General features: G+C 42.4%; 1 protein-coding gene across 2 annotated transcripts in view; it reads left to right on the forward strand.

Moving 5' to 3' along the window:
• LOC121275755 (protein adenylyltransferase SelO-like) overlaps window positions 1-20,019 on the forward strand; it is a 270,091-nt gene that overhangs the window by 204,309 nt on the left and 45,763 nt on the right. For both annotated transcript variants that reach the window (XM_041183353.1, XM_041183354.1), the window contains exons 9-12: window positions 3,636-3,705; window positions 3,850-3,922; window positions 11,745-11,828; window positions 12,590-12,719. In XM_041183353.1, the coding sequence (XP_041039287.1) occupies window positions 3,636-3,705; window positions 3,850-3,922; window positions 11,745-11,828; window positions 12,590-12,719 (357 nt within the window). The remainder of the gene's footprint in view (window positions 1-3,635; window positions 3,706-3,849; window positions 3,923-11,744; window positions 11,829-12,589; window positions 12,720-20,019) is intronic.

The following is a 20,019-nucleotide window of genomic DNA, read 5'->3' on the forward strand; positions in this document are numbered from 1 at the left end:
GCTATTGTGGACAGCTTGACTGGAAATGGGACATGTAGGTTCCCTTCCCTTCCTTCTATTACACTTTCTATTTCTCTTCATTCTGCTGCGTCTCAGCTGCTTGCCACATTGGTGGCAAAGTTTTGTCCTCATGATGGCAAGGACACAACAGACCATGACAAATTGGAACACATGCTCCAGCGAGTACTGCAGGCATCCTCCAAAGAGGTTGAGGTAGCAGAACGTTTTGTTGAGCACCCCTAATGGTTTTCTCTAGGCAGTTTTGTGTTCACATCCTTCTCATTTTGTACATGTCAGCCACACGTGGTTTGCACACCGAGTCATAAGCTGCTTTTTAAGTGGATAGCCCCTTTCACACAACAGCTACCCTCTGGTTTTACATGGTGGCTCACATACTGAAAAAATAGTGGACTGACACAGAATTGAAGGCATCATGACTGCTTCCATGATAGTGGGCATTCACTTGCCTGCTGTGTTGAGCATGACCGCACATCAACTGCATATTATGGGTGCGGAACACTTTGCATTAGTAGTACATCTCAGCATTTAGATGCAGCTCACAGAAAACTACACGTGTGCTGTCAGTGAAACCTTGCACCATGGAGTCGCCATTAACCTGGCAAAGTCACGTGCACGCTTCGCCTGTTTCTCTAGTCAAAGAGAACATGATGTACTTCCTTCTCCTAACAACAAAAGTGCCAGTTACCTCCCTAATACAGTTTGGATGGCAAACTGGGAGATCTTACAGATATTGCCTGCTCCAGACTGGAAGAATCAAGATGCAAAGAAATTCATGATCACGATCTCCTTCACAGCCACCAACAGTGCTGTATTCACCCTACTCAGAGGCTGCAGGTCTGACTACAAGAGGTGGAAGATTTCTGTGAGCATCTCCTTTGTAAAATAGAGATGACGTACACACTGTTCTTAGCATAGATTGAAGTAAGAGAAATGTTTTCTGAAGACCCTGGGTGAATAGGGCTCTTGCTGACATCCTTTCTCTCCCTTCTCCCTCCTCCTCCTCCTGCGAGCACCTTATCTTCTTTTGTGCTTCCTCTGCTCCATCTCCCTCTCATGCTGCATTCCAAAAGGCTTGGTAACCAAAGCACCCATGACTAAGAGCAAGTGGTCTGACCAGAACTCGAAGTCATAACCAAGGCCTTCTACATGTCCAGCACTGCTCCTGTCGACATCTCCAACTTTAAATAACTGCAACCCACCAAGCACTTCTGAAAACATAGGCAGAGCCAGTAGAAATCAACTAATATGTTGATCCCATTAAGTAACATTGATGGGGGCCCTTACTGCATTTGAAGCTGTGCATGTTTAAGAGAGGGCAAAAATGCCAGTGCTGGTGTCAAACTAGCATTAAACACTGACTAATGTCACAATCTGCCTATAGCTGGCAGAGGTCCTAATGCTTGTGCTGCTGACCTTCCCAATGACATCTGATGCGAGCACTCCTTAAATGTGTAAGTAATTTTGGAACCTAGTCTGCACCCATATCACTGAAACTACAGCTACTACACAGCTGAATTTTGCAGCCACTGAATTTCACATGGGGGAATTATCAACCAAAATAATTAAATGACCCCCCAGATGAATAAATTACCAACAGGATTTCACTTTTTGTAATTTTTACTTTAACATAAATCAGAACCAGTGTAAATTAAACATGAATTAACAGGCAAATGATACTTCAAATAAAAAGGTAAATTTCACTTTAAATAGTCGATACATCAAAGACACGTCTTACACAACCACAAGGATTCACATCACTCCAGCAGCCATGTGGCACTACATAGCTACAAAGTTCCACAATATGCTGTCCTTTATTCAAGCAGGAGAGGTCAGGAGCCCTATCCGACAACAGCTTTCATCTGAATTTCACGGTACAATTATTATCAACAAGGCACATTTCCATGAACCCTCTCTCCCTTGGGTTACAACAGTCCTGATGATCTAACTCTCCAGAATTTCTTTTGAACTGACCAACCAATAACACCCCTGCTCATAGTTTGGCCACTTTTGGTAAAACAGCCAACTCTTTAGCGTCTCCAAGCTAGTTACACAGCCTTCCAGTTTTTAAACCTTTTTAGCCTTCTTGCACATTGCCTCTAAGAGCTCTTGCACCTGTGTGTTGATCACCTTCTGCCTCCAGCTCTTCTTTCTGTCTGTCAGCCATACAGCTTTTATATGTTAACTTCTGTCCTGTTGGTACTGCTTCCAGGTCAAGAGTTGCCAGGTCACATGGGCCAGTATTTCTTATTATCCAAGCAAATTACAATTGATCCCTTAATAATTTATACAAACTCAAATATTCTTAGAAGCAATTACAGATTCTACAGATATTTTAAAGAAATTACAAATTTTCCTTACTGTATAGCTTCTGGGTCAAAGTGTCACATTGTTTATGCTGATTCAAAGTAAAAGTTTCAATATTCTATACATCAGTAAAACATTTCATGGTCTTTCAACCAGTTCTATTAGTTAAATTAAATTAAGAACACAATATAACAGAAAATGCATGACCCTGAGCTTGCTGTCAACATCATTTCAATTCTCTACTTTGTTCTAACTCTGACCTACCTGTCCTTGGCCTGTTACAGTGTTCCAATGAAGCGCAACACAAGCTTTTCATCTTTTGACTGATGGCCTCGACATTGAGTTCAACTTTAGATCATAACCTCAGCTTATATTTTTGTGTTTTTTGCTGGTTCAGTTTGTTCTCATTTCTTTCTTAATCCATTCACTTTGCATTTAGACAACTACTATACTGCAATTTACATCTCATCTAGATACAACTTTTGTTTCTTTGTTATCTTATTACCGCTCCCGCTGGCTTTTCACAGTAAAACCTTTTGTCATTTACTCTGACCTCCACCCTATCACAGACCCTCTCTTTTGTTGTTCTCCCTCACCCTCCCTTTTACTTGCTCAAAACCTATTACATTTCTAACTTTTCTCAGTTCTGGTGAAAGGGCATAGACCTGAAATGTTAACTCAGTTTCTGTCTCTGCAGATGCTGCCAGACCTGCTGAGTGTTCTCACATTTTCTGTTTTTTATTTCAGACTTCTGGCATCTGCAGTACTTTCCTTTTGAAGAACACAACATTTTTTCTATTTGTTGTAGTTTTTACTTTTACTTCTGCTTAATACACCTTACTCATTTTAGTCTGACTTAAATGGTCTGCCATAATATTATTTGGCCATTAGCTGAAGATATTTTCTAATGTACTTTTTAATGTAGCAAAGGGAATGACTTTTCTCATCCTTAGTTTTCCTTATGTTCTTATAATTGAACCATGAATTGTTTTATTATTTCATAGAATAGTGCAGTGCAGAAGGAGGCCATTTTGCCCATTGAGGCTGCACCGACTTCTTTGAAGAGCAGTCAATTTCACTCCCTGGCTTTTTCCCCATATCCCTGCAACAATTTTCTCCTTCAAATAGTTATCCAATTTCCTTTTGAAAGCTAGGAGTGAATCTGTTTTCACTACCCTACCAGGCAACATGGTCCAAATCTTAACCACTCACTTGGCTGTGTACAAGCATTTATTAATTGCTTAACTCAAGTGGTATCACAATAATTTTCACTCCTGTGACGTTCATTTTCATTTTTCCTTTTTCCTTAGGAAACTGGTGGATTTCATTATAAAACAACATTTTCCTCTGATAAATGCAACCAACTCAAATAGGTATCTGGTATGTTTTAAGATCAATATTTTCACTATATAATATTAGGATTTATACAATTTATGTACCATTTAACCAAAATGCCATATATTTCTGCTTTCTTGTCAGAAAATTAGTTACAATTTTTATTGAGTTAGTATTTTGTCATTGCAGGAATTTTTCTCTCAAGTTGTGATTGATACTTCAAATCTCATCGCACATTGGATGTCAGTGGGATTTGCGCATGGTATGACATAGAAATGTTTTTCAAGGCAATTAGATTAGAAAACACCATTTTGACACCTGAAAGATCCAAATTGCAGTTTTAGATGTAATAAAATACTGTTGGACTGATTGATATCTGCTGTGAGATATGCTAAAGGTTTCATGTGGCAGAAAATGGTGGTACTAATATTCTCTTCTCCCTGACTCCCAAATTCCTGAAAACTAGACTTTCCATTTGTGCTGCTGTTCATTTTCACCTCTGTGTCAAGGCAAGATATACAATTTATTTTACAAGGTGGTACTTGAGCTGGCAGCTCCCTGTTGAGCTCCTTTGCCCTGGAGCTCCTTTAGTGATCATCCACAACCATTCTTAAACTATTATTTCCTCCAAATCATTACCTTAATATAAAACTTGGAGCCACCTATTCCAGGCCAAAACCTTTTGCTTGCTCTGACCTTCAGCAGGGTGCTGCTTTGATCATCGGAACTCTACCCCACTTCATGTCCTGACTCCTTTGCTGTAAGAAATTTCCTCTACTGGACCCTCAAGAGTATCTAACACAAAAAAGGAACAAAAATGTTCCTAATTTCCAGCTCCCAATAGGCTTAAAAATCTGCTAACTTCCACTGCCAACTCTCTTGTTTTCCATGCTTCTCAAATATCTCTGATACCTGGAGCAAAGCTCTTTGTGTCATTGACTCAATGTAACAGTCCCTGTTTTGTTTCTTGCTGACCACATTCTGGCTGCTTCTTCCAAGATTTCTCCTCTGATTCTCTGCTTAGATCTTCCTATGAGGCACCTGCAAACTCACGCTCACCTTTTTGCCCTGGCCCCCTCCACTGCACATAACCTCTCTGTGTTTTTTGCAGACCACGTACCAAATGTTGGTGACAGGCACTAGTTTCTTAAGGTTTCTTTACAGACCTTGGATTTTCTTTGAATTTCTCACAGAACGAGAATCTTTTCTGACCAGCTCATAGACCTCCAATTCCTTCTGTCTCTTTATAAACCACAGATCTTCTCACACACCTTGGATCTTTTGTACCCTCCTTGTAGATGTCAGATCTTCTCAAATTGTTTCAGTCTTTGATTTTATCAATCATATTAAGCTTCATCCTTAAAAGCTGTTCTTTGTACTTAGTGACAAATTCTGCACTCCCACTTCACCACCCACATCTATTCACTTACTTGAAGGCAAAACACCAAGCTTCCTGCCTATTTTAGACAGGCTTGGTTCATTCGTCAACAAACTGTCTGGCAATTCCTTTGAAATTCAGATTAATTTTATTACCCTCTGTTTTTCTGGTTTATTTTCTGAGATTTTCAAACTGAAACCTACCTCTCAACCACCCATCTAACAAATTCAGATGGCATCAGTTTATTATATTGCATAAAAGAGCTAGTAGGAATATATGAGATAGAATTTTGCAGCACCTAGCTTGCTTCCTGTCTGACCCCAGTAAATGCACCTCACTTACCTTATTTCTTGGGCCCCAACACCAATTGTCTGCCTGGGCCTTCTGCAATACCAGCTGTGTCCACTGCTTTTGGGTGGCAGCTCTCAGAGGCAGGATATCCGTCCTGAACATGACAAGGACCCCAACTCCAATCAGATAAGTACTTGAGTCACACTAAGTCGGGTCGGGGTGGGGGGCAGGGGGTGTTGATGGCGCAGAATGGTGATGGCGGGGTTTCCACTGCCTCTCCAGCCAATGGACGAGCCCACTGCTGCGAGCATTAAACTCGGCTCATTGTTTTGGCTTCCTGCTCCAGAGTCCATTCCCTTTACTACTGACTCTAACTCTCTCCCTGGCACAAGTCTGAGATTAAGCCAGCATGTTCACAAGCTTAACCCTGAGCTTCCTGTTGTTTGTCATTTCAATCTTCCACCTTGCTCCCACCCTGACTTCTCTGTCCCCGGCCAGCTACAATGATCCGATGAAGGTCAATGCAAGTTTGAGGAACAGCACCTCATCTTTGCACTCTACAGCCTTCTGGACTTAGCATTGTGTTCAACAATTTTAAATCATAACCTCTGCCTCCATTTTGTTTCATGTTCTTTTTTGCTGGTTCAGTTTTTTTTCTTCTTTCTTTCTTTATTCCTTCATTTTGCATTTGGATGGCTGTTATCCAGCCATTCATGCCTTATTTGGTCACGTCTTTTGTTTCTTTACTATACCCTTTACCGCTCTCTGGCTTTTGTACCATGAAACCTTTTGTCGTTTAATCACTCCTGCTTCACCCTATCACAGACCTTCCCTTTTGTTCTTCCTCCCCAGCCCATCATTTCACTTGCTCAAAACCTATTACATTTCTATCTCTCCTCAGTTCTGATGAAGTCATTGACCTGAAATGTTAACTCGTTGCCCTCTACAAATCCTGTCTGACCTGCTGAGTATGTCCAGCATTTTCTGTTTTCACTTCAGATTTCCAGCATCTGCAGTATTTTGCTTTGTTTTGTATTCGCAACCTTGATGTCTGAGATGACCTTCTGTCCTCATATTCGCACCATCACTAAGACTACCTATTTCCACCTACGTAACATCACCTGACTTCACCCCTGCCTCAATTCATCTGCAGCGGAAACCCTCATTCATGTCTTTGCTACCTCTAGAGTTGACTACTCTAACATACTCCTGGATGGTCTCCTACATTCTACCCTTGGTAAACTTCAAGTCATTCAAAACTCTATGCCCGTGTCATAACTTGCACCAAGTCCCATTCCCTATCACCACTGTACTTGCTGACCTATTTGGCTTCTGGTCAAGCAACGTCTTGATTTTAAAATTTGCATCTTTGTTTTCAAATCCCTCTGTGACCTCACCATCCCTATCCCTGTAATCTCCTTTAGCCCCACAACCTTCCGAGATATCTGCTCTCCTCTAATTCTGGCCTGTTGAGCATCTCCAATTTTAATTGCTTCACTGTTGGTAATTGCACCTTTAGATCGGAGTTTTCCATTTTGATTGGCATCCAGCGTCAAAGGCTTCACTCATCAATGACGGGCTGCGTTTCCCACAGCCACACTTGGGGAAGTCATTTTAATACATTTGCACCTAATTGTAAGCCCTGCTCGCCAGAATCATCCCCCATATCAAATTTACTGCCCACGTCAGCGGGAAAACATGCCGGCCCAGGACATGTTGTGACAAGTGTGACGTGCAGAAATCTGTTAGAGATTTGCTCACATCACAGACATCCAAGGAACAGAAGATGCTGGAGCCCTACAGCTACTGGGCTACCGGACCCAGGAGGAACTCGTGCATCACATGCTGGGTGGATTCTTATGAGCAAGACTTTGCTGTGAAGCAAGACATGGAAGCTGGGAGGTCTCCTTTGATATTTGGGGTTTGCTTTGGGACATCAGGGTTTTGGCCATGGGCTGTTACGGATGATCTTTGAGGGGTGGGAGAGGAAGGTCCAGCTGTGAGTGGGAGAGGAAGGTGTACCTGGGTGGAGGGGAGGTGGCAGTGGGAGAGGAAGGTCTTGGTTTGGCTTGGAGAGGATGGTGCATCGGGGTGAGTGTGAGGTTGGGAGGGGGAACCGAAGATGTTGGGGAGGTGGTGAGGCTGGGATGGGGTGGGGGGAAACAAAAGTTTTTTTTTGGGGGGAAGTATTTTTGGGTAGGAGGGTGTAATGGGAACATGGCAACTTGGGAGGTAGGTATGGGGGGAGGAAGGTGTAAGGGAAGGAGTTCGTGGGGGAAGGACTTCGGCAGGGGTAAGGAGTTTGTGGAGAGGAAGGAGTTTGGGGGGGAAGAAGTCTGGGGGAGGACAGAGTAAGAGTGGAGGTGGGAGTAAGGGAGTAAAGATGTCTAGGTGAATGTGCAAGGAAGGGTCTGTGGGATCAATGACCACCTCCTGAGGAGCGAACTGAGGATGGGCATGGTAGGAGGGAATAGTGAGTGTGAGAGGGGCCAAATAAGCCAGAACAGTGGGAAGGTGAAGGTGAGGGATGGTAGCGGTAGAAGGGATGGCGAAGGTGGTTGGTAGGGATTTGGAGGCAGACATGGACTCTGGGGTGGGAAGGAGGAGGTCAGGGAAGTCAATGTGAATGCGGGTGGGTTCTCAGGAAGGTAGGGAATGTGCACATTCACCTGGATATCCTGGAAAGGAAAGGGTTCTGGTTGCTAGGTGACAGTAGGGAGATGGGAGGTGATGCCAAGGGGCTCAACAGCGATGGGGTAAAGGACGTGGGTGACTGGGGACGGGAAAGGATTGGGGAGCTGAGAAGAAATCTTACTACACCATGTTCTTGAAATCGAAAGTGAGGGGAGCCTCGTGTTGGGCGGGCACAGGTGCTGCATGGGAATGCGATCACTGGGTGCCAGAGATGCAGGTTAGCTCAGATGGACAATTGAAGGAGAACCCCAGCAGATAGCATTGAAAATGCTTAGGATATTGAGATGAGTGTGATGGAAGAAGATTCTGCGTGCATGGGAGAATGCTTGCATGAGGCTTCAAAAGGCTCTGCACACACTTCTCCCTCCAGAATCACTTGTGATCCGGCTGCATGCAGCTGAACTGCTAGTGAGGGGGGATGCAGGGGAGGACTCGAGAAGCCTGCGAGTGAAGCTGAAAGACACCATTACACATTACTCAGCGAAAGTGAATATATTTTCAGACTATAAAGTGACAAAATTCACCCGTGCAACCACTTGCGATCAGAAATTCTCAACTTTTCTAGACCTACCACTTCTTCTAGGTGCTGCCCTAACATCTGCAGGAGAGGTGGAGACATCCTGTGCAATGGTTGGCCCTGTTGCCTCTAATGACTTTGGCATGGGTCCTCTGGAGACGCGAGGCCTTGAAGGCCCTGGCTTGCGTTGGCTGTCCTCCCATGGGCCAGCTGCTCCCTCTGTGGTGACAGAGGATAAGGTTGTTGGGGTCACAGGCAGAGGGGAATCAGAGGGAGAAGATCCCTGAGTGGAAGACCCAGTGGTATTCAGCTGCTGCTCCTCCTCCCTGTGGGTGACCGAGGGCCCCGGCCTGACTCCTTGAGGGGAAGGAACACCTGGAGGGACATCGAGGTGCCCTGATTCCCTCTCGTGTTGCCACTGCAGGAACTCAACCATGGCTACCGCGATGATGTGCAGGTCTGCATTCATCTCCATGTTCTGATGGACCAGGGTCTCCATGGCATTTGCCATCTTCCCAATGGAGACCTTAATGCGTGCACATTTGGGCACCACTTCATCAGAGAGCAGGTGAATGCACTCCTCCATCTCAAGTGCAACTCTGTTGAGGGCTTCCAGTAGCTTTGCGTGATTTTACCCTGCCTTCTGCTGACTCTCCACGATGAGTTGCAAGGCCAAATCCAGAGGCTTGCCATCTCATTCGGACCTCACAGATGTCTCTTTCGCAATGGTCCTCCAAGTGCCGGAGAGCTCGGTTGAACCTGCCTCCTCATGCTGTGGACACATGTCCATGTGTTGACCACCAGATTGTGAACCCAAGCCTGCTCTAGATCTAGGTCCCACCGAGGTGTATGTCTTTGCGCTGGCGGATGGTGTGGTTAAGCGTTTTGATGGGTCTTACTGGCTGTTTATTTCCAGCTCTTCAATGGAGGTGATGTCCTCTTGGCTGGAGTTGAAGACATGGATGGAGCTGAGGGACTGGTTGGTTGAGGGTGTCAGTTGCTTGGCAGAGCTCCCTGTGAACCAAAGTTGAGATGTTTAGTGCATGGCAGCAGAATCAAAAGCAGGAGAGAAAGCACTCACATTTACGTTGAGAGAGGCAGGATCCCTACGTGGGTGTTTGCTGCTGACCTCACCGTTGCTGCAGATATAGTCCACATCCTCACCAGGCAGCATGATGACACCTCAAAGTGAGTGTGGGGTCTAACGTGGGCTACTCCAACCCCCGTTTGGGACCTCTCCCTGCTGTTGTCAGCCAGCTTCTGCATGAAAGCAGATGGAGAGAGTGTGAGCTGGATGCATGGCACTGTGTGGAATGTTTGTGTGGTGAGTGGAGCCATGGACGGGATGAGGACGTGAGTTCCAGAGGATATGAGCCTGATGGAGATGTGAGGGTGTGTGTGAGAGCTAGTGGTGTTGTCCCTTGAGGTGTGAGATCCCTGTCGATGTGTGATGGTTTTGTGAGTTGAAAGTGATGAGAAGAGTGATTTACCCTGGCGGAACAGATGAGAGCATTTACCCTCTCCCTGCACTTGATGGCTATCTTCTTTTGCAGGCTGTTGGTGCTGCTCACTGCTGCCACCACATCCCATTGGATTGGTGGCCTTGCTTGCTGGTCTTCGCCAGGAGTGGACTTAGAGGACATTACGGTGGGCCTCCACTGCATCCAGTAGGTGATAGAGGGAGATTTCACTAAATTTGGGGGCAGCACGCTTCCTCACTTTGGCAGCCATCAGTTCCCAGCAGCTTCCTGTCCCTTGAAGAGTGCAAGGGTGGCTTTTAAATATGGCGCCCAGTTTACTGAAGACCAGAGGTGATGGCGGGGGCTGGTGAATAGGCTGCCCCGCAAAAGACCCAGTGTGTTTCCCAGGAATGCATAATTAACGAGGCAGACACGCTGGGAATGGGATGATATGGCACGAAAAGCCTCCATTGTGGCCTGTGGGTAAAACGTCCTTTTCCTGCCCGCTATTGCACTTAGTGAAAATCTGGAATGATTCCACCCTTAGCTGCCTAAGCCCTAAGCTCTGGATCACCTATTCGATGCCTCCCCACCTCTCTACTTTTCTTTCCTCCTTTAAAACACTCCTTAAAACCTATCCCTTTGACAAATAAGCTTTTAGTATTCTGTAATGTCGCCTTATGAGGTTCGATATCATGTTTTGCTTTTAATGCTTCTGTGAAGTATCTTGAGACACTTTATTATGTTATAGGCACTGCATAAATTTTAAGTTATTGTTGTTGTGGCTAATGATTTGTTTTAGAAATAAGCTTGATGCAATAACCTCAGTTTTAAAACCATTTACTATGACGATATTTTAAGAAACAGCCACTATATCACAACTGAGCAAAAATACTTTGGGCGAAATTTAATGCCCTTCTGCATGGCAGGCTTGGTGATGGGGAAATATTTAATTGGGCAGGAGGGTGGTGGTTGGAGACCCTGCCACAATCCTGCCTCTGCCCCAATTAATCCTTGGTGAGAAGACTCAGGCAGATATAGCATACCAAATTCACTCAGCAGTGGGTGGGGTCTCACTGTGTAGCTTGTGGGCTCCCAGGGTGGGTTCTTAATTCAACCCACGAGGCATCCTGATCAGGCACTTCCTGGTCAAGGGACCCAACATTGAGAATTTTGGGGTGGTGGGGGGGGAGGTGGCGCTGAGCCCCCAACCCATACCTGTGCTGTTGAACCCTCTTCCCATGACCCCCGCCACCCCCCAACCCCAGCTCATTCACCTGTGGCCTGGGTCCCTTTGCAATTCTGGGCCTTGGGCAACAATGAAGAGTTGGCAGTTCTCAGTGGGTAGGACTTCTGCCCATGGGCCATTACCTGGGGTAGATCTGCCGCTGCCCAATCAAGTATCTGATTGCCTGGTCGCCTACATTAAATTCCACCCTTTGTTTCTGTCATTGTGGGGGTGGTAGTTACTGCCAGAAAAATTTCAACTACAGTTTTGTTTCCAATGCTGTTCATAATCAAAGGCACATAAAAGCTGCCTGATGTGACTCGCCCTCTGATTTCCTCCTATTGGGTAGATCCAATCAGCATTTGCAGCTTCTCCTGATGGCAAGTTCTATAAGCATGAATTTGTGTGATGATTTTAAACTGATACCTTTCCCTTAGTATGTGTCTTACAATCTGCTTTTTTTTCTCTTTCTCTATCTGCATTGATCAGCATTTTTCTGTCTTTTCTGTATTTCAGGTGTGTGCAATACAGACAACTTCAGTGTACTGTCTGTTACATTAGATTATGGTCCTTTTGGCTTTATGGATTTCTATGATCCTAGTAAGTATCTTATTTCTTCTCTGCAAAACATCTATTAACCTGCACTTTCAATAGCATTGTGCAACTTTTGTGAGGTTCCATGCCATTGTTAGGGTCAGCTGACTCATATAAAAGGAAATTGCAGCCGAGTTATCTTGCAGAACATACTGTTGCATATTTTACATTATTTAAAAAAGATATTCATTTTGACGAGGTCTTGCTGTCCTAGGCTAGCAAAGAAAAAATTAGCTGGGACTTTCGTTCCTGATTGCTATCACTGTTAGATATCGTGCATATTAGGATATTGGTTGTGGATAGAAGTGGCTTCAGCTGTGGTGTTCTTCTCTACACACCACCATCATCACCCCTCCACCATATCCCCATCCATCTCAGTTTATGAATTCAACTAGCTGATAGTGTTTTACTCAAGCATGAAGAATGGTCACTTAGGTATGTATTAGAGGGCCGTCACTGAATGCAGAATTGTTCTTCAGCATGAGTCATTGCCTATGCAGACTTGTTATCCTGTATGAGTCATTACCTTCAGGAAAGGAAATAAGAATGAGAAATTCAACAAATTTATTTGAATGTAAAATACTACAAATTACAGTTGGGGCTTGTGGATTATACATTGAATTAACACCATGTGCTATGGTATCAGGCCAAGGAGGCATTTTTTTCAACTTAATTGTGGATAAAAGATGGGGGATAATTTTTTTTTACTATTTAATAATGTCCCTATTAATAACCATCTAAACAAATTCTAATGTTTCCTGAACCAGATTTTGTGCCAAATACATCTGACGATGAAGGTCGGTACAAGATAGGGAACCAAGTCAATGTTGGGAGATATAATCTCAACAAACTGATGAAGGCTTTGAATCCTTTATTGGACCTTAAGCAACAGCTGTTGTGAGTAGCACTTCCAGTCATCTATGCCAGCTGACTTCCTAACATAATATAATGACCAGGAGTTGAGCAGTATTTTCCTGTTTGAAAATTAGGCTCCAAGAAGTGTTTACACAAAGTATTTCCTCTAATGTGAACTGGGAATTATAATTAGGAGCAATCTTAGTCCTGTTTATCCTGGAACATGTAATGGTAAGGATAATTGTGAATTTAATGGATTGTTGCCCTGGATTAAAAATTACACCATTTGGGATTGTATTTTGTTTTATACCCAACAACAACTACTACTTGCATTTATCATAGTAAAATATTCCAAGTCACTTCACAGGCTACTAAGCCATAAGAAAAAAATATGAGGATAGGTGATCAAAAGGTTGGCCAAGTTGGTAGATTTTAAGGTGGAGAGAGTGGCAGCAATGTTCAGGGAGGGAACTCTAGGGTTTAAAATCACGGGTGCCAATGGTGGACTGAATGAAATCAGCAACGCGCAAGAAGCCAGAATTCCTTGCAAAGATTTAGTGAAAACGTTTTTCAATGCTATTTTAGCCTTAGCTTTCTCAAAAATTTACATTGGATATTTTACTGAAAAGAATTGTTCAAATTATTTATAGCTGTTTTTCTTATCATGTTTAATCTGGAGTTTGACATCAGATTGAATTTGGATTTCTCTTTCAGTTTCACTCTCTGCAAACGCCTGGGACACATCTTCCAGAATTTTCTGGAAACTATTTCTCCTCCATGCTATGATTAGATGAAAAATGTGCATACTTTAGTATAATATTGAGTGAACTGATTTCTTAACTGAACTGTTAAATAAACCATATGCCCCAGGATCATGTTCTTTATCCCAAGTAACCAAATGCAGATCTTTATAAAGCACCTTTTTTGAAATACTTTGCTACTTGAGTGCCCAAATCTGCGATGATAATCTACTAAGTATTGCGTTATTAAATTTACAGTATCTCTTTCCCACAGTGTTTTAAATAAATGAAATATACTGCATATTATGGCCTAACCCATAAAGAACAGCATGGTTAACAAGTGAGTCATTGGGTGAGCCCATTTAAGCCATTAGTAGCTCCACCCTTATGTTTGCTTTTGATGTGGGACTCTGTCTGACTGTACGTTTTTCAGAATTAGCCTTATAATTCAGAAATGTTCTGATAAACAGATGGATGTTTGCAGTACTAGAACAATGGCATTTATTCCACAAGTTATACATTTTTTAATGTAGAAGATTTTATGAAGTTTCTCAATGTGTTTGTTTACAATAACGTTTGTATTTCTGTCCTTCCTGTTTTTGTGTATGATTTCTGTTTTTATTTTTAACTTATTTTGGGTATGACTTGTGTGTTCATCAAGATGGAGAAAAAAATCTTGCTAGTGTTGGGAAGTTATTCAGATGTGTCACTGAGGATAAAGCCTGACCTGTGAATTTTTATCTCAATTACCTCCCTACTGACCTATCTCTGGTGAACCCAACTCCAATTCACTGGCCAGGGAGAGGGGATTTGTGCCTTAGTCTCTAGTATGGTTAACCACACCAAAAATAGAATAGTTAAAAAAATTAATTGTTTATTTAGCATCAGGTCTCTCCACATACATAAATCCCAATTCAGGCGGCTTGGTTCAGCAGAAGGCAGGAACATACATACAAATTAGGAGCTGGAATAGACCATTCAGTCCCTCAAGCTTGCTCCGCCATTCAATAAGATCATGGCTGATCTGATTCTGGCCTCAACACCGCATTCCGCCTATACTGATAACCTTTGACTCTCTTGTTAGTCAAAAATCTGGCTACCTCTAAAAATATTCAATGACCCTGCTTCCACCGCTCTCCAGGGAAGAGAGTTCCAAAGACTCATGCAATTGTAACCTTATTCAAATAAGGAGACCAAAATGTACACAGTACTTGAGGTGTGGTCTCATCATAACCTGTGCAACTGTTAGAATTAGAAAACATCCCTACTTTTATATTCCATTCCATTAAGTGCGTGGGCAAAGATCTGGCAAATGGAGTTTAATGTGGGAAAATGGGAAGTTGTTTACTTTGGCAGGAAGAACAAAAAATAATGGAGAACAGCTGCATAATTATGAGGTGCAGAGAGATTTAGGTGTTCTAGCACAAAAAGTTAGTATGCAGATACAGCAAGTAATTAAGAAGGCTAATGGAATGCTGTCCTTTATTACGAGAGGGATTGAAGATAAAGTAAGGATGTTATCCTTCAGCTATACAGGGCATTGGTGAGACTTCACCTTGAATACTGTGTGCAGTTTTGGTCTCCTTATTTAAGGAAGGATGTAAATGCAGTGAAGGTGGTTTGAAGGAGGTTTGCTAGGTTGATCCCTGGAATGGGTGGGTTGTCTTATGTGGAAAGGTTGGACAGACTGGGCTTATTTCCACTGGAGTTTAGAAGAGTGAAGGGTGATTTGATTGAAGTATACAAGATCCCGAATGACCTTAACAAGGTGGACATCGAAAGGATGTTGCTTCTTGTGGGTGAGTCCAGAACTAGGGGGCACTGTTTTAAAATTAGGGGGTGCGCTTTTAAGACAGAGATGAGGAGAAATTTTTTCTCTGAGGGTTGTGTGATTTTGGAACTTTCTGCCTCAGAAGGCAGTGGAGATGGGATCATTGAATATTTTTATGGCAGAGGTAGATAGATTCTTGTTAGGCAAGGGGGTAGATGGGAATGTGGAAATTGAAACTCAAGATCATCAGCCATGATCTTTAGCACGTAATCACTCAGCAGAACCTCTTTTAGTTCTACCTATGTCATTGGTACCTACATAGACCACAACCACTGCATCCTCCTACTTGCACTGCAAGTTTCTCTCCATTCCAGAACAGATGTCCTGAACTCTGGCGCCAGGCACACAACATAGCCGTCTTGGCTGCAGAGAAGTTTGTCCATCCTCCTGATTATACTGTCCCCTACCCCTACTACATTCCTATTAACTTCCCCTGCTTGAATGGCTTACTGAACCATGATGCCATGGTCACTTTGCTCATCCACCCTGCGGCAACCACTTTCATCTATGCATGCTGCAAGAACCTCGAACCGGTAGGACAATTGCAAATGCTGAGGCTCTTCCATTTCTACCTTCTCGGTCCCCATACCTGCCTCACTCGCAGTCACACCCCCCCCTGTCCCTGACCACTGACTAAATGAGAAGACCCTATCCTAAGAGCTATGACTGCCTCCTAGTACAAAGTATCCAGGTAACTTTTCTCCTCCCTCATGCATCACACTGTCCGCAGTTTGTTTCCAGCACAATGACTCTGAGCCGAAGAACCTCAAGCTGCAGAGATTCACTGCAGATATGTTTACCCTGCTTCCAGGAGCGCCCTCATTCTGTGATCACAACACATCATCTACCCTGCCATCTTTATTATGTGTTAAATTTATTTTTCTTAATTAATTTATAGTTAATATGCACTGCACCCCCAATAACCTTTACTACTGTTGGTAAACCGTATTACAACTAATAAAGTCTTACAACTAATAATCAATGACATTAGTTTTGAAGGTAAATGAGCAAAATATTCACCAACCAATCACTTAACTGTTTTCTTGTGATGTTATACTTTGATTTCTCTCACAATGTAGTCGCTCCGCTCTGGTGCCACAGTCTGGACTGGAATGGATAGCTCTTAGGTGCTACTGACTGTCTCTGGGTCCTCTTTTCACCCAATCCTCTGGGTGCTGCTGATTGCCTCTGGGTATTCTTTTCATCCACTCAGAGAGGAAATATAACAGAGCAATTTACACACATAGCAGCAATCTAGCTAAAAGACTATAATGTCTGCAGTCAGGCAGCTAAGGATCATCTCCTGCTAAGTGCTCTCATCCTGCAACACTTTCTTCTTCTTAAATTTGTTCCCTCTTAGTAATCTGTTACTTTTTTCTCCCATAGCACCTGGCTCATTCTAAGTGGAGCCCCGATGTGCTAAGGGAAGTTTGTCCCTTTTCAAAAGTAAATGGTTAAATTAGGAAGGATGAAGTCCCATTATTATGCAACAGTGAAGGTAATTTTAACTTCAAAGATGGATGAGTTGAATGTGGATAAGAAATAAATAAATTTTAAAATCTCAAAACTGACCACAACCTTACCACTTACATTTTAACACTTTAACAAATTCACGTTTGGGAGTCCGGACAACCAGTAAATATTTTAAGGAAGCTGCTTGCTTCCATTTTTACAATCGTCTTTTTTACCCATTTTATCTGGGTACCTAGAGGCTTGCAAAACATAACAAATAAAAGGAGGCGAGAATGTTTGGATCCATAAGGTAAGTGCATGTGGGCCAGGAAGAGCCGAAATGTTTCCTTTAGGCTCAACAAGCTTATCTGCTTCCTTTCCCGTGCATATCCAACCCTCACAACCCTATTGCTCTCCAACTATGCCTCCAATTCCCCCCATCTCCACAATTTCTCACCCCTGACCATGATCACTCCATTGCCAGTGATCTTTCCCCTGACTGCGATCTCTTTCTTTGACTGCAGTCACTTTCCAGTCTTCAATCTCAACCAATCTCAAACCAAATTTCTTTATTTGACTGCAATTTCTTACCTGGACCACAATCTTTGCTCAACTACGATTTCTTCCGTTGATGACCATCTATTTCCCTGACTAAGATATTTTTTCCCACCAACCTATCCACGATCTCTTTACCTACCCTGCCATCCATGATTCCACCATTGCCCTCAATTATGGTATCTCTCTCCATCTCAACTGTAGCCTTGTGCCGTAGGCTTACCAGCTGGAGGCTAGATGTTGGATTGGAAACCTGGTGAGAAAAGCTTGTGGTGTTAATTTCAGCAGAATGTCTGGGAGACCTTTACTTTTGGGTTTTCTGTCCAAAACTCCACCCTCCCTGTAAATAGCAGAGCCAATGTTGCAGCAGTGAAGTGCCCTCATTTGTTCACCAAATGCCCACCATTCTTCAATGTGAACATCCAGTAGACAACCTGAAAAATCAACTCTATTAGGTGAAAAAAAAACATTCAATGGTACCAACATTATATTACTCATCAAATATATATTATACGTACATGTAGTGGGGATGAATATAGTCCTAGTTTTCCCTTTCGAAATGATTTTTTATTTAAAGTCCATCCAAGGAGTCCAGTCAGTAGCACCTAAGAGCTATCCATTCCAGTCCAGACTGTGGCACCAGAGCGGAGCGACTACATTGTGAGAGAAATCAAAGTATAACATCACAAGAAAACAATTAAGTGATTGGTTGGTGAATATTTTGCTCAAGATGCAAACCTATTTTATGGTCTTGAGTGCCATGTCTGTGTTTACCCAGGGTAAATAGCCATATATGGTATCTACTAATGGAAAAATAAGTACTTTTATTGTGTTTCAGTGTAGTTTATAGAGCAAGATAATTTGTTGTTAATTGAGTATCCAGTGTGGAAGGGGTGCTTAAGGAGTTATCGAGACAGTTCCACTGCTGTTAAATTTTGGTTGTTAACTGTTAAACTGACTCCTTGGATGGACTTTAAATAAAAAATCATTTCGAAAGGGAAAACTGGGACTATATTCATCCCCACTACATGTACGTATAATACATATTTGATGAGTAATATAATGTTGGTACCATTGAATGTTTTTTTTCACCTAATAGAGTTGATTTTTCAGGTTGTCTACTGGATGTTCACATTGAAGAATGGTGGGCATTTGGTGAACAGCTTTTCCAAAGCATACTCGTGGCATATAAGGGCTCAGAAACCTAACCCAAATATTAAACTTCTTACAGCCAGTTGGTGAAGGAAACCAACGGTCAATCTTTACTGAGTTTTAGATTATTCAGAAAGTGAGACATTACAAATGTATAGCTCCTAACTCTACAAACAACCCCACCCCCACCAATGTCAATAAATGTCTCTTTATATGTGCACAAGTAATTATCCAATGTGTGCCCCCTCAACTGTGTACACTGAACTTTAACTTATACAATTCACAGATTCTCTTCTTTTCTTTTTTAAATAAAACTTAACAAGTAATATTCTTACAAAAATATATCAAAACAAATCAAAGAAGAAAAAAGCTGATTCTCCGTATTCTGTATAAAGCACTACATTACAAGACCGCCCTCTTCTGGAACCTGTGAGTTGAACTATCCTGTTGATATCTGAATTTGGTCTTTGTTGTTACTTTGCCTCAGGAACACAAATAGTCCCTTGGTAATACAGAACTTGAGTATTTCTGAGAAAAGAGACATGCTGTCAAAGTTTTTTGTCTTGCACTCATCAGAACAGATGCAATTAACTAATCTTAGTCCCTACCAGGGCAGGGGGAATTTGGATTCCTCTCATAGAGCAATTGATAGGGACTATACCCTCCAATCATCTGAAATGAATTCTTTTCATGAGCTGCTCATGCCAGTGCAGTTGTCAACTTATAGTTTGGTTGATCTGTGAAGATTTTTTGCAGCAATTCATCTATTACCATGTGATTCCTTTCACAGGGTCCTATGGCTGAAAGGAATTTCAGCTGTGTTATTCATTACCACAATGTTCATTTTTTTTCACATGTTTTGAAACACGTCATTAGCAAATTCCCCTCCATTATCAGTCAGAAACAGCGAGTGCCCCAAGCACAGTTTCTATCATTTCTCCATGAATTTATTTACAATCATCCTTTTGCCCTAACCATGTATTACTGTAGAAAGTCTAAATCTGGTTGCCATGCCTGTAAAATATAGAATAAAAATATTTCTGTCTTTGTCTCATACCTTTAGATCCATGGCAACTACCTCATTAAAGGTCATATGCCAATGAACAGTTTACAATAGGATGTGTTGGTGTCCTCCGATACTTATTACATATTCCACACTTTGCACTAATCTCTTCGATGAGCCTTGAATTTTTGTCATCAAGCATAGCTACATCTTTTAGCAGAATTTTTAATCTTTGACAAGAAAGGCGAGCAAATTCTATGTGCGGCTTTAAAACAGTTTGCTTTTTATCTTTCTGATTCTTATCACCTGACGCCATTAGTTCTGTAAAATTCCGATTAGAAACATCAAGTTTGCAAATAGTCGCTTGGTAGTATGAACTTGACTATTGCTGAAAAAAAAAGCTGTCGAAGCTATTCATCTTGCACTCATCAGGACATACACAAGAATGCCAATTTTAAGGGGATACAGTAATATCCTGATTTGGGTAAACTACAGATCCATTGACTTTCCAAAAACAATTGCTTTATAACACTCTATGTTCAGTTTAATTTGTGCCTTTTTCATGGAAGGCTTACTTAACAGCAAAGGTATCTCACTAGAGTACTAATG

The sequence above is a fragment of the Carcharodon carcharias genome, chromosome 3 (genome assembly GCF_017639515.1).
Source record: "Carcharodon carcharias isolate sCarCar2 chromosome 3, sCarCar2.pri, whole genome shotgun sequence".
Lineage (NCBI taxonomy): Eukaryota > Metazoa > Chordata > Chondrichthyes > Lamniformes > Lamnidae > Carcharodon > Carcharodon carcharias.